Genomic DNA, 13,291 nt, shown 5'->3' with positions numbered 1-13,291 from the left:
AGACTATCTTGAGTATAATGGCATCATGGTAGCTCGTTGGGTATTGGATCTAACACTACCATTCCTTGATCATTGGCAGTGGTCTCATTTCCAGAATGAATACAATTTGCATTTATATATTATTAAACATAGTCAGTTACTTTTAACAAAAACAAAAATAGCTGGAAAAACTCAGCAGGTCTGACAGCATCTGCGGAGAGGAACACAGTTATCGTTTCAAGTCTGAATGACTCTTCATCAGAACTAAAGAAGTATAGAAATGTGGTGAAATATAAGCTGGTTGAGGGGAGGGGGGTGGGACAGGTAGAGCTGGATAGAGGGCCAGTGATAGGTGGAGGCAAAGAAGAGATTGCCAAAGATGTCATAGACAAAAAGATAAAGGGGTGTTGACGGTGGTGATATTATCTAAGGAATGTGCTCATGGTGACATTAAGGATAGAGAGCAGGACAAACAAGTGGCAGATGGCCCGAGTTGGGGTGGGGTGGAGGGAAGGGATTGAAATGGGCTAAAAGGTGGAGATAAAACGATGGATCGAAATAAATTTAAAAATAGGTGGGAAAAGAAAAATATATTTAAAAAATATAAATTTGGAAAAAGGGGGATGGGAAAGGGGATGGGGATGGAGGAGAGAGTTCATGATCTGAAGTTGTTGAACTCAATGTTAGGTCCGGAAGATGAAGTGCTGTTCCTCCAGTTTGTGTTGAGCTTCACTGGAACATTGCAGCAGGCCAAGGACAGACATGTGGGCATGAGAGCAGGATGGTGTGTTGAAATGGCAAGCGACAGGGAGGTCTGGGTTATGCTTGCGGACAGACTGAAGGTGTTCCGCAAAGCGGTCACCTAGTCTGCGTTTGGTCTCTCCAATGTAGAGGAGACCGCATTGGGAGCAGCGAAAGCAATAGACTAAATTGAGGGAAGTGCAAGTGAAGCGCTGCTTCACTGGAAAGGAGTTACTTTTAAGTTTATTAGTTGATCCGTGGTGTTACATATGGGGATACTAAATGTAATCTTCAGGTGAAGTAAGGTTGGTGGGTGGGGGAGGAAGGGAGGGAGCAGGCAGTGTAGACATGAAGTTTTTAACAAGCTATATTTGAAGTTATTTATAGTCATATGGGAAAAGTTAGTGCAATGTGGTAAGCAGGAATGTGGAATTGGTTGGAGAGTCGAGTATGTGCAGTACCGACTTAAAAAGAGCTGGGAAATGCAATTCTGAGACGCTCCAGTGTCACCACTGGTGGGAGAGTATAATTACAGCAGGAAATGTTTACCCAGGCAGTTTCTATTTTAAATCAGAAATTTATAATGAAAAAAGTTGACAAAATGTGGCAACAGGAAGTAAAGCTTACAGAGAGCACTTGTTTGTATGTGTAATATTTTCATAAATAATGTGTGGTTTTCAAAAATTGGGTACAAATGGGATGAATGGATATTATGAATGAATACTGACATGACGTAAAACGCGATATATAGATTGTGCAGGTATGTAAGTTGCATTAATCAGTTCGCAGCTAATTAAAAGCCTGTATGAAGTTGCAGTTAGTGCACTGCAAATATACTTGTGACCTCTCAGATTGGTCTGGGGGAAGAAAGTTGACTTTTGTTGCTTTGCAAGCATGTTGCATGGATACACATTGAAAATCTGGTCCATTTGTGCTGATCACCAGTTGGAATGGAGCACTGAACATTTGTCCTTTTGATACGCCAGATGGTTTTAACTGATGGAGAGGAAAGTACATTGCTGACAACAATTCAACATGCGTTCTGCTGCCAATCTGTCCCTGACTTTCACTTTTTTGTGGTTTAAAAGGAATTTGCCTTTTAATCAGCTTCTTGTTCATAACTTAGGAAATGGTAAAAGCAAGCACTCATTTTCTTCTCCCCTTTTTTAGACCTGAGTTAAAAGTCAGTCTGATCCACTGAAAAGGAGGATAGAGTGTAATTTGGTAGGCACAACTCATGTGATTGGAGATTTCAAGCATGTTTAGTAACAAACATAGTAAGCACAATTTGGTTTATAAATGATGTTTTTGCCATGCATTAACCAGATTGCATTTACAGCTTTCATTACCTGTAAAAATGTAGCTTTTAACCAATGGAGGCGTTTTCAAGCTCTTTGTAAAATTGTTCTGATTGCTCTTTGTCCTTGTCCATAGCCAATCTAGAGTAAACTTAATTAATTGGGGAAGGGGCAACTTCAATTGGGTGGGAATAGATCTGACCCAGGTAAATTGTAATCAAAGTTTGGCAAGCAAAACTGTTAATGGGCTGACTTTAAAGAGGAGACAGTTTGGGTATTGTCAAAGTACATTCCCATGAAGGGGAAAAAATGAGCAAACAAACCCAGAGTTCAAGGGATGATGAAAGGGATAGGGAGTAAGATGAAGCAGAAAAAATGTGTATAACAGTTTGTCAGGTGGGTAATACGAGTGAGAACCAGGCTGAATATAGAAGGTTCAGAGAAGCAGTGAAAAAAACAAATGAGAGAAACAAAGAGAGAATATGTGAAGAGACTGGCAGCTAACACAAAAGGGAATCCAAAGTTTTCCACAGCTACATAAATAGTAAAGGATGGTCAAGGAGGAGTGGTGCCAGTTAGGGTTCTAAAAGGGGGGTTTATGCAAAAAAGCAGGTGGCATGACTGAGGTACTAAACAAATGCTTCCCATCTGTCTTTACCAAGGATGAAGATGCTTCCCAAGTCAATGAAAAGGGGAGATAGTTGATTCATTGGATGTGCTAAAAATTGATAAACGAGGAGGTATTATATAAACTGGCTGTAGTTGATAAGTCACCAGGACCAGATGAGATGTATCCAAGGATACTGAGGGAAGGAAGGGTGGAAGTTACTGAAGCACTGACCATAATCTTCTAACCCTCCTTAGATTTAGGGGTTTTGCCAGAGAATTGGAGAATTGCAGATGGTTCACGAAAGCGTGTAAGGATAATCTGAGCAACTACAGGCATTGGGCTTAACATTGGCGGTGGGAGAGCTTTTAGAAATGATAATTTGGGACAAAATTAACAGTTACTTGTATAAATGTGGATTAATTAAGGCAAGCCCTGCATGGATTTGCGAAGGACAAATGGTGTTTAACTAACTTGATTTGAGTTTTTTGATGAGGAACAGAGAGGGTAGTTGAGGGTTATTGGTTGGTGTGATGTATGTAGGCTCCCAAAAAGGTGTTTGATAAAGTGACGCATAATGGGTTTGTCAGTGAAGTTAGAGCAGATGGAATAAAAGGGACAATGGCAGCATGGATATCAATTGGCTGAGTGTCAGGAAATAGAGTAGTGGCGAATGGTTGTTAATTGGACTGGAGGAAGGTTTAGGATCAATGTTAGGACAACTGCTTTTCCTGATTATATTAATGCCCTAGACTTGGATGTACAGGGCACAATTCCAAAATTTGTGGATGACACGATCAGCTGAATTTTCACCGAGTTGGGATGACTTGTGAGCCCTCTAAAAATGGCAGTCGGTACCCAATTCCGGGATTGCCGACCCCATTCCTGGGGTTTCTGGTTTTGGGAGTGACTTTTAAGGATGCAGGCTGGTTTGGGTCATGAACCCACACCCTGTACCCCTGATGTGGCTGACTCCATTGTGCAGCTGGATGGGCATTTCCTAGTCCTCCGCAATTTTATGGAGTTGGGCCAGCTTTTCAAAGAGTCGTGGTTCATGGCACCTCAGATGTCATGTACCATTGTATGCATGAGGGGGACCCCTTGAAAAGTAAGTTCAAAAGGTCTTCCTCATGCCCCCATGCCAAACTATAGTACTTCCATGCCCATTCACTCACTATAGACTCAGTCTATAGAACCAATGAACCTTATTACACAGGGTGTGTAAAAAAAAACAAGCTTTAAAAACACAGTCATTCATAATTTTCCACTTCCTTAATAAAAACTCCTTTCTAATGCAGCCCAATAAAAGTGTCAAGAGAAAACAATACCTGATTGACAGCTTTCTGATCTATGTTGCCAATTTCACAACTTTACACAAGAAAAAAAAGTTTCAAGTGCTTGCCGTTTCTTCTATTGTTACTTTAAAAGGTCTGGATGATAGGCACTTATATTGGACTGTAGTAAATGAATTTTTTTAAGAAAGTGGAAAGTTCTCAGTGAATGACTGAAAAAAGTTTCCTTTACACATCCTTATGTCACTATAAGATTCATTGGTTCTATATACTATAGATTGGGTGCATGAGCATGGAAGTGCCATGGCTTGGTGTGGAGAGCATGAGGGGCCATAGGGGTTACATGCCCCCAATCCCCCATCCCCCCTCAATGAAAATCCCATCCATGTGGGCACTTTCTCCTGAGGCAGATGGCTGAGCCGGGTTTTTTCCTGACTCCTGCTACCCGGCTCAAGGATGAAAATCTAGCCTAATACTTGGAAGCATTGCGAACTGCAAAGAAGATAGTGATAGACTTCGAGAGGATATAGACTAGGCTGGTGAATGGGCAGATACATGGCAGGTGAAATTTAATGCAGAAAAGTGTGAAGTGATACATTTTGATGAGAAGAATGAGGAGAGGCAATATGAAGTAAAGGATACAATTCTAAAGGGGGTGCAGGAGCAGAGGGACTGGGTTTGGGGGAGGGGTGGTGGGTATATACGCACAAATCATTGGAAGTAGCAAGAAGGTTGAGAAAGCAGCTAACAAATCATACCCACTCCTGGGCTTTATATATAAAAGCATAGAATACTTTTTTTTTGCAAAAATATACTTTATTCATAAAATATCTTCAATCACATTCCAAACCATTCCAAAATCCATTTCAAGGGTACAATCCAGTTCAACTTTTACAAAATGTATCACCAGGTGCATCAGTACAAACAATATTACAATCATTTACATCCTTTCATTTTGAGCTGTACAGCCCAAGGGCGTTTAAACAGTTCCCAGCCCCTCGGTGCACTGTGGCAGAAAGGTCTTAGACAGTGACCCTTCCCCATTGCGCCTTTGCGGCAGCTGCCCCAAGCTTTAGTGCGTCCCTCAGCACGTAGTCCTGGACTTTGGATTGTGCCAGTCCGTAACACTCGGTCGGGGACAACTCTTTGTGCTGGAAGACCAACAAGTTTCGGGCAGACCAAAGCGCGTCTTTCACAGAGTTGATGATCCTCCAGCTGCAGTTGATGTTTGTCTCGGTGTGTGTCCCTGGGAACAGCCCGTAGAGCACAGAGTCCTGTGTCACAGAACTGCTCGGGATGAACCTCGACAGCAACCACTGCATCTCTCTCGAGACCTTCTTTGCAAAGGCACAATCCACAAGGAGGTGAACAACGGTCTCTTCCCCACCACAGCCACCTCGAGGGCAACGTGCAGAGGGGGTGAGACTCCTGGCGTGTAGGAAGGATCTGACGGGGAGGGCCTTTCTCACCACCAGCCAAGCCACGTCTTGGTGTTTGTTGGAAAGTTCTGGCGATGAGGCATTCTGCCAAATGACTTTGACAGTCTGCTCGGGGTACCATCCCACAGGATCCACCCTCTCCTTTTCCCTCAGGGCCTCTAAGATGTTACGTGCTGACCACTGCCTGATGGACTTGTGGTCAAAGGTGTTTTTCTGCATAAATTTTTCCACGAGGGACAGGTGGTACGGCACGGTCCAACTACTTGGAGCGTTCCGCGGCAGCATGGCCAGACCCATCCTTCGCAACACCGGGGACAGGTAGAACCTCAGCACATAGTGACACTTGGTGTTTGCGTACTGAGGGTCTACACACCGCTTGATGCAGCCACACACAAAGGTGGCCATCAGTATGAGGGCGATGTTGGGCACGTTTTTTCCCCTTTTATCTAGAAGCTTGGACATCGCGTCCCTGCGGACACGATCCATTTTTGACCTCCAGATAAAGCGGAAGATGGCTCGAGTGATCGCCACCACGCAGGAGTGTGGGATGGGCCAGACCTGCGCCACGTACAGCAACAGCGAGAGTGCCTCACACCTGATGACCAGGTTCTTACCCGCAATGGAGAGGGAGCGTCGCTCCCACATGCCCAGTTTCCTTTTCACCATAGACACTCGCTCCTTCCAGTTTCTAACGCATGCCCTGGTCCCTCCGAACCATATTCCCAGCACCTTCAGGCCGTCAGCCCTGACAGTGAAGGGGACAAAGGATCGGTCAGCCCAGTTCCCAAAGAACATGGCCTCGCTCTTCCCACGATTTACCTTGGCTCCCGAGGCCAGTTCGAACTGGTCGCAGATGTGGATCAGTCTGTGCACCGACAGAGGATCCGAGCAGAAGACGGCGACATCGTCCATGTACAGGGAGGCTTTTACCTGAGTGCCTCCACTGCCTGGGATCGTCACTCCTCTTATGCCCGGATCCTTCCTGATGGACTCGGCAAAGGGTTCTATGCAACACTCGAAAAGAACAGGCGAGAGAGGACAGCCCTGCCTGACTCCAGATTTAATCGGAAAGCTATCTGTTTCCCACCCATTGATTGAGACTGCGCTACTGATGTTAGTGTAGAGCAGTTGGATCCAATTTCGAATTCCCTCCCCAAACCCCATTTTGGAGAGCACATCCACCATGTAGGTGTGCGATATTCTGTCAAAGGCCTTCTCCTGATCCAAGCTGATGAGGCAGGTATCCACACCCCTGTCCTGTACATAGGCAATCGTATCCCTGAGCAGCGCGAGGCTGGCAGAGATCTTCCTGCCTGGCACAGTGCAGGTCTGGTCAGGGTGAATCACCAATTCCAGAACGGATTTGACCCGATTGGCGATGACCTTGGACAGAATCTTATAGTCCACATTCAACAGTGAAATGGGTCGCCAATTTCTGATTTCCTCCCTTCCCCCCTTGTGCTTGTAGATGAGGGTGATGATGCCTTTCCTCATGGATTCTGACATGCTGCCGGCCAGGAGCATACTCTCGTACACTTCTAGCAGGTCTGGGCCAATCCAGTCCCACAGAGCCGAATACAACTCCGCCGGCAAGCCGTTGCTTCCGAGAGTTTTACTCTTCTCGAAGGACTCAAGGGCCTTAGTCAGTTCATCAGGAGTTAGCGGTTTGTCCAGGCTCTCCCGCGTACTGTCGTCTAAGACCTCCGTGATAGAGGACAGAAAGGACTGGGAGGCTGTGCTGTCTGTGGGCTTCACGTCATACAATCCGGCATAAAAGGATTTGCTGATCCTCAAAATGTCGGACTGTGATGACTTTACTGAGCCGTCTTCTTCCTTCAGGCTGCTGATCACAGAGCTCTCTCTGTTTACCTTTTGGAAGAAGAAACGTGACCACGTCTCATCCTGCTCCACGGAGCGGACTCTGGAACGGAAGATGATCTTGGAGGCCTCCGAGGCAAAGTGTGAGGCTTGCTGGCTCTTCACCTCTTGGAGTTCCTCCTTGACATCGACCCCCATCGACTGCAGCCGGAGCAGATTCTGCATGTTTTTCTGGAGTCGAGACATTTCCCTCTGTTCCTTTCTAGCTTTCTGGGTGCCTTTGAGGATGAAAAACCTCTTGATGTTTCCCTTGATCGCTTCCCACTAGTGTGTCAGGGACTCAAAGAGGGGTTTCAATAGAATACAAAAGCAAGAAAGTAATGATAAACATTTGTTAAACGCTGACTTGTCCTCAACTGGAGTATTTTGTCCAGTTCTGGGCACCACACTTTAGGAAGCATGTGATTGCATTAGAGGGGGTGCAGAAAAGGTTCATGAGAATGATTCCAGGGATGATGAATTTCAGTTACGTGGATGGGTTGGAGAAGCTTGGGGCTGTTCTCCTTGGAGAAGAGAAGGTTGAGAGGAGATTTGATAAAGATATTCAAAATCACGAAATGTCTGGAAAGAGTAGATAGAGAGAAACTGTTCCTATTGGTGGAAGGATCAAGAACCAGAGGGCACTGATTTAAGGTGATTGGCAAAAGATTATATGAGGAAAAATATTTTTACGCAGTGAGTGGTTAGCATCTGAAATGCACTTCCTGAGACTTTGGTGGAGGCAGGTTCAATTGTGTCTTTCAAAAGGGAATTAGACAATTATCTGAAGAGAAGAAAAGTGGCAAGGCTTAGGGGAAAAAGCAGGGGAGTGGGACTAAGTGAGTAGCTCTTGCAGGGAGATGGCACGGATGTGACGAGTGAATGGCGTCCTTGTATTGATAAGGATAAACATTGCCACTGCGGTTGTGAAGATATGAGTTCCATGTGGTCACTAGGCTGAATTAGTGCACACCAAGGCATTATGGGGAAAATTGTGCTGAAGTCCATGTGCTGTATTATGGGACACAATTATTTTGTGGTATTCTTAATTCAGAATGTTGTTACTACCTGTAGCCAACCATCCTAAATAAAAATAAAAAAAACTGCAAATGATGGGAAGTTGAAAGGTTTCAGGTTGTGAACTCCTTTGTTAAAACATTTTGATGAAGGGGGCCACACCCAAAATGTTACCTCCTTTGTTCCCTCCTTAGATGCTGACTGGCCAGTTGAATCTTTCGAGCATTTTCTGTTTTTGTTTCAATCCTTCACTTTGATTTAGTAGGTTGGACAGTCCTCTGGGGTTTCCTTGTTCATCCATCGTATCTTTGACAAAGGGGCACAGAAACCCCAGATAAATGGTTAGCTTCTCAAAAGAATTTTGTGGTTTTTCAGCTGAAATTACGATTGACAAGCAGAAACTCACCTGTGGGAAATCAAAATGTTTATAACTGTGCAGTTAAATGTTTTTCACAGCCCAAATGAACATAGTATGAAGTTTTCACACACCCGCTTTACTACAAAATAAACTGCTGATGACGGCATTGGACTTAAATCTCTGGCTGTAATTGAAGTTTTAAAATCAGTGCAACTCTTTTTAGAGTGGGCATTTTATTCATTAGTAAATCTGACATGCATTTGCAAGATGTTAGCCCCAAATTATACTGTGAATTTAAATCTGCTGTAAATGCATCCTAGGTGCTGCATAGGTTTCGCTTTGCAGGCACTCTGAATGGAGTTTTGACAAAGCTCTATTCTGAGTACGCCTCCTGGTTTCCAGGCAACAGCCTTGCTAAAGTAGTGACCTCTGCAACATTTGTTGACATCCCATTGGCAGCTCTGTGTTCTTATCTGTGCTAGGCCAATGTGGTTGATGCATTACAGAGCAGCTGAGATCAATGTCCCTTGGGCACAGTGTGCCTAGTGTAAACAACAATGGAGTCAGTTCAGCTGCCAGTGCAGTGAAGAACTCCTCCAGTTTACAACTGAACTTTTTCCCCTAGTTTCTTCTACTTTTCTGAAGGTGCTGACTTCTGCTAGAATATGCTTCTACAGACATGTGCTATCCTTTGGTACTAAGTGGGCATTTTTCTTGTCAGTCTAGACAGTGAATGTTAGCAAATGATTCAGCAGCAGAGGGCATAATGCCCAGGAGGGATCGCTTCATCTTTAGACAGCCACGTGCACTTTCCCTCAGGAGTCATTAAATATTGGTCAGAAGATTGCACTCAATCTGATATTTAAATAATCCTATACCTACCCTCCCTCAAACTCACAAGTGTTGAGGTCATTGAAGTTTTCCAGATGGCAAGGAATGGTGGGGGGGGGAAGTGGGGAGTACAAGGGCTGATCAGGCGGTCTCCTCTGCCGTGGTTGGTGTTAAGCTGCTTGAGAGTTGTTGTGGTCTACACCATCTTCAGGGCGAGTGGTGAGTAATCCACCACACACTTGTCTTGAGCCTTGTTTGGTGGAGAGGCTTGGAGGAAACAGGAGGTTGAACTATTCATTGCAGAGTGCCCAGTCTCTGCTCTGCTTTTGTAGTCATGCCGCTGATGTGACTGCTTCAGTTAAGACCCTGGTTAATAGTGACCAATAGGATAATAATGGTGGAGTATTCAATAATAGTGGCGCCAATGAAGGTCAGGGATCAGTGATTTAAAGGCCAAGAAACTTGAATCATTTAGTAAGTACTGAAACACGGGCATCTTGTATTTAGCTTCCCATATTAGGTGTGTACAGAACCTTAACTATATATACAAAATGACAAAGTGGGTTGAGAGGAACTGATTACATCAGACTTGAATGAGATTATTTACTGATGTCTCCGGGTTTAGGTGGAGGAAGAGGGATTTGTTACGATTGCAGCATTAATAAATAGTTATCTTCAAATAACTACTTTCAATTACATTTTTTTTCCATTTCACTTTATTGTCCATTCAGAAATTAATTTTGGGTACATTGCTCGTTCAGTAAAAAGTTACTTATGAATGAATAATAACAATAACAAGCAAGAAACTTACCTTATTACAGAGGCCTAACTTGAAGTAAAATATGTATCAAAAACTGTCCCAATGCAATAAAATAACTTCTCCATGAGCCTTGCCCTGAGTGCATTTACTCATTCATGAATCAAATTCCTGCTAAAAGTCCTTTATAGAGAATTGCACATGTTCAGGTACCGATTTGCCCTGCGTCTGAGGGATTGTAGCCTTTTACCTGAATATATCCAACAATAATGTTAGACAAGGGCTAATTCTCATTGTTCATGACACTCTTTATTTTCTTAAAGAGCAGATTTCATCAAGAAAGATCTGCTCATCTAATACCCTTCCTGCCTGGTTCAATAATCTGTACCCTTAAAGAGTCTACTTTCCTAAGACAACAGTACCGGGAGAGATATCCAAAAAGGATAGCACTCTCAACATCAACTGTGTAGTAGAGTTTCATGATTGTGGGATCTGCTCGAAAGGATTTTAATTTTCTGAGGTTGTATAATTGTGTATGCTCCTTGACCACCACATCTATATACTGATTCCTCCAATTCAAATTATCATCTACTTTCAAATAGTTATGAACTACAAGCATTTGAGTATCAATGCCCACATCATGAATCTTCACAGGAGCAATATTATTAACTGGCATTTTCCTAAAATCTTATAACTAGTTCTTTAATTTTGTTTTCATTCAGTTTAAGAGAATTGTTATCGCGCTGTTTAACAAACTTCTCCATCGGGTTCCTATACTTTACTTTGTTATTCCTTATGAGACCCACAAGTACCGTATCATCAGCATACTTCAGGATCGTTATGTTGTTGTGCTCTGATCAACAATGTTGTAAGATCAATTGCAGCAAGATTCAAGTAACCCTGGCCTGTAATTTGGATTTTGAGAAGCAACTCTGTAGTAAGGCTTAAGAGGGGAAGTACTTGAATATTCAGCCATACATGATAACTCTACATTTTGTGCTGGGTTAGCTGATCTTGACACAAATTCCAGAAAAATGTTTATAGTTGGCTTGTATGATTGGGAGGGAGAGAAAACCAGTGAGGAGGGGGGAAATCGTAAGGGGGAAAAAACTGCCAGATTTGTGCTCTGATTTTGTGCAGTGGACAAATGAGTTCTATGCCTACTATAGTACCAAAATTTTTTGTAGGCCACAATAGGAGAGTTTGACATCTGGACTGGTTTAGTGCCTATATTTTAATATTTACAGCTGTGCCATATACAAACCTCAGTACCGGAGTCCATTCAGCCCATTGTTCTCATGTGGTGCTCGTGTATCCAGCCTAAAACATATAACTTGGACACCAATGTGATTAGAACATCCAATCTGATCTGGAATGAGGCAAGGTGCTGTTGTGCCACACAGTCTTTACTGAACACATGCCTCCAGGTCAACATCTGATGTGCCCTTAAGGATTCAAATAGAGACTGCCACTGCTAAATAATGAGTTATCCTGCTAGCAGCCTGGGCTATGAGATTGCAATGTGGAGAAAATAAATCTTCAGCATAGCAAGAGTTAAATTTCAGAAACTGTGCTTCAGAATGTCCTTATCTTTATCTCCCAGTGTCATTATTATTTGATAACTGATTAGACTATGTAAATTACCAGAACAATTTGCCTAGTCCTTCCTATGTGTGTACTTGCATATATATGTACTGTACATATGTTGGAAAGGGAAGGATCTATGTATTTTAAAATTGTACAATTATTTGTGTATTTTACATAGAGTATAAATGAAGCCATTTGTGTTGTTAGTGATGCAGCTACACTTGTGCTGCTAAATGTACAATACATAAATGCCAAGTCAGGTGAGTTTTCTGATTTTGTTCCACCAGCAGTAAATGTCCTGAGAAACGGGTGTTAACCAAAATAATCACAGCAAATAGTTTTTCACACATCCTACTGTTAGATTTTTAAAACTGGGGACTGCATTTCTTTCTTTTTTGGAAAAGGAGTGGGGTAGTGAGGTGGGGTGGCGTGGGGGTCATGCCATCTATTCATCCCTCATTGTCTGTGAATAACATTGCTTGAGGGAATGAGGCCTCTCTTTATTTCCGCTCTGTTGGAGCACCAGTGTTCTGTTTGCACAGGGCAGGGAGGCAGCTCTTCCCAGCAATCTGCGTAACAGCTGGACCTCTTCTGCCCTGGAGTAGTAAATTAGCAGCCTACACTCCACCCTAGAAGAGGGTGGAGCCAGTAAACCTCCAGCAGTCGACACCTTGAGATTGGAAGCTGTTTTTAAAAAAATCAAAATGGGCGGTGTGTCAGTCTGTGTGCTGTGTTCTTAACAGGAAAAGGTATTCCGCTTGATTTTCTTTTTATCCTTTTAACTTACTAGCTTTGTCTTCTGCCTGGGTGGAAGAAACTGTTTGTGGTTGAGTGTTCAGGGAATAAAACTGTTCTGATGGCCTGCTTTTCTTCCCACCCCTCCCCCACTCTCTCCCTCTCTGCAGAGCTCTGTAGGCACTGGGGATGTGGAGTACAGCAGTATGCTAATGCTTGAAGGAATGCCAGCTATAAGAATCAAAACGGAGCCGCCGGAACCTGGGCAAGGGGTAAGACCAACTCTCCAGACGCTTCACTAATTACTTCCAGACCTCAGGAATGTCAGGAACAAAGTACCATAGTCTGAAGAAGGAAGAAAAATATTTCTGTGTTGGGGGTTAATCTAATTTCTTTTAGTCTTAAAAGGCAATGTCTAATGTCATCTTTTGTTTCATAGATATTTTGGTCTGTTTATCTTTTTTTAAAAAAGGACCTCCAATACAAATTACATTTCATTTAGTTGCATTTTTGACAAAGTGCCTACATTATTTTTGAAGTAAATCATTATTAAGCTTGTGTCTCTCTGATTTTTTCCATGTTTACAAATCATCTGAAAAGTTTATTTTCTTGATTTTTAGTAATCCTTTTTCTTACTTACAAATGTGACAAGGGTGGGAGCAGGGATGGGGAGAGAGGAAATAGACCATGAGGACAACTTTCAGTGTTACTGAATTAGGAAATTGAAAGATTAACCCTTTTATCGGTCCCACTGACATGCTTCCAGATCTGCATTCACTAATAAATGCGTTAA

The 13,291-nt window shown here is 43.0% G+C and overlaps 1 protein-coding gene across 10 annotated transcripts in view; it reads left to right on the top strand.

The window, feature by feature from the left end:
• Window positions 1–13,291, top strand: part of LOC144683748 (Krueppel-like factor 12) — a 190,252-nt gene that overhangs the window by 53,884 nt on the left and 123,077 nt on the right. For 9 of the 10 annotated variants that reach the window (XM_078547095.1, XM_078547094.1, XM_078547097.1 and 6 more), the window contains one exon: window positions 12,669–12,770. In XM_078547095.1, the coding sequence (XP_078403221.1) occupies window positions 12,669–12,770 (102 nt within the window). Of the gene's footprint in view, window positions 1–12,369; window positions 12,513–12,668; window positions 12,771–13,291 lie in introns of those variants that run through there. The other variant, XM_078547100.1, reaches the window with a different exon arrangement.

The sequence above is a fragment of the Cetorhinus maximus genome, chromosome 8, assembly GCF_964194155.1.
Source record: "Cetorhinus maximus chromosome 8, sCetMax3.hap1.1, whole genome shotgun sequence".
Classification (NCBI taxonomy): Eukaryota; Metazoa; Chordata; class Chondrichthyes; order Lamniformes; family Cetorhinidae; genus Cetorhinus; species Cetorhinus maximus.
The sequence above is the reverse complement of the archived record's forward strand: the minus strand, read 5'-3'. Positions and strand labels throughout refer to the sequence as shown.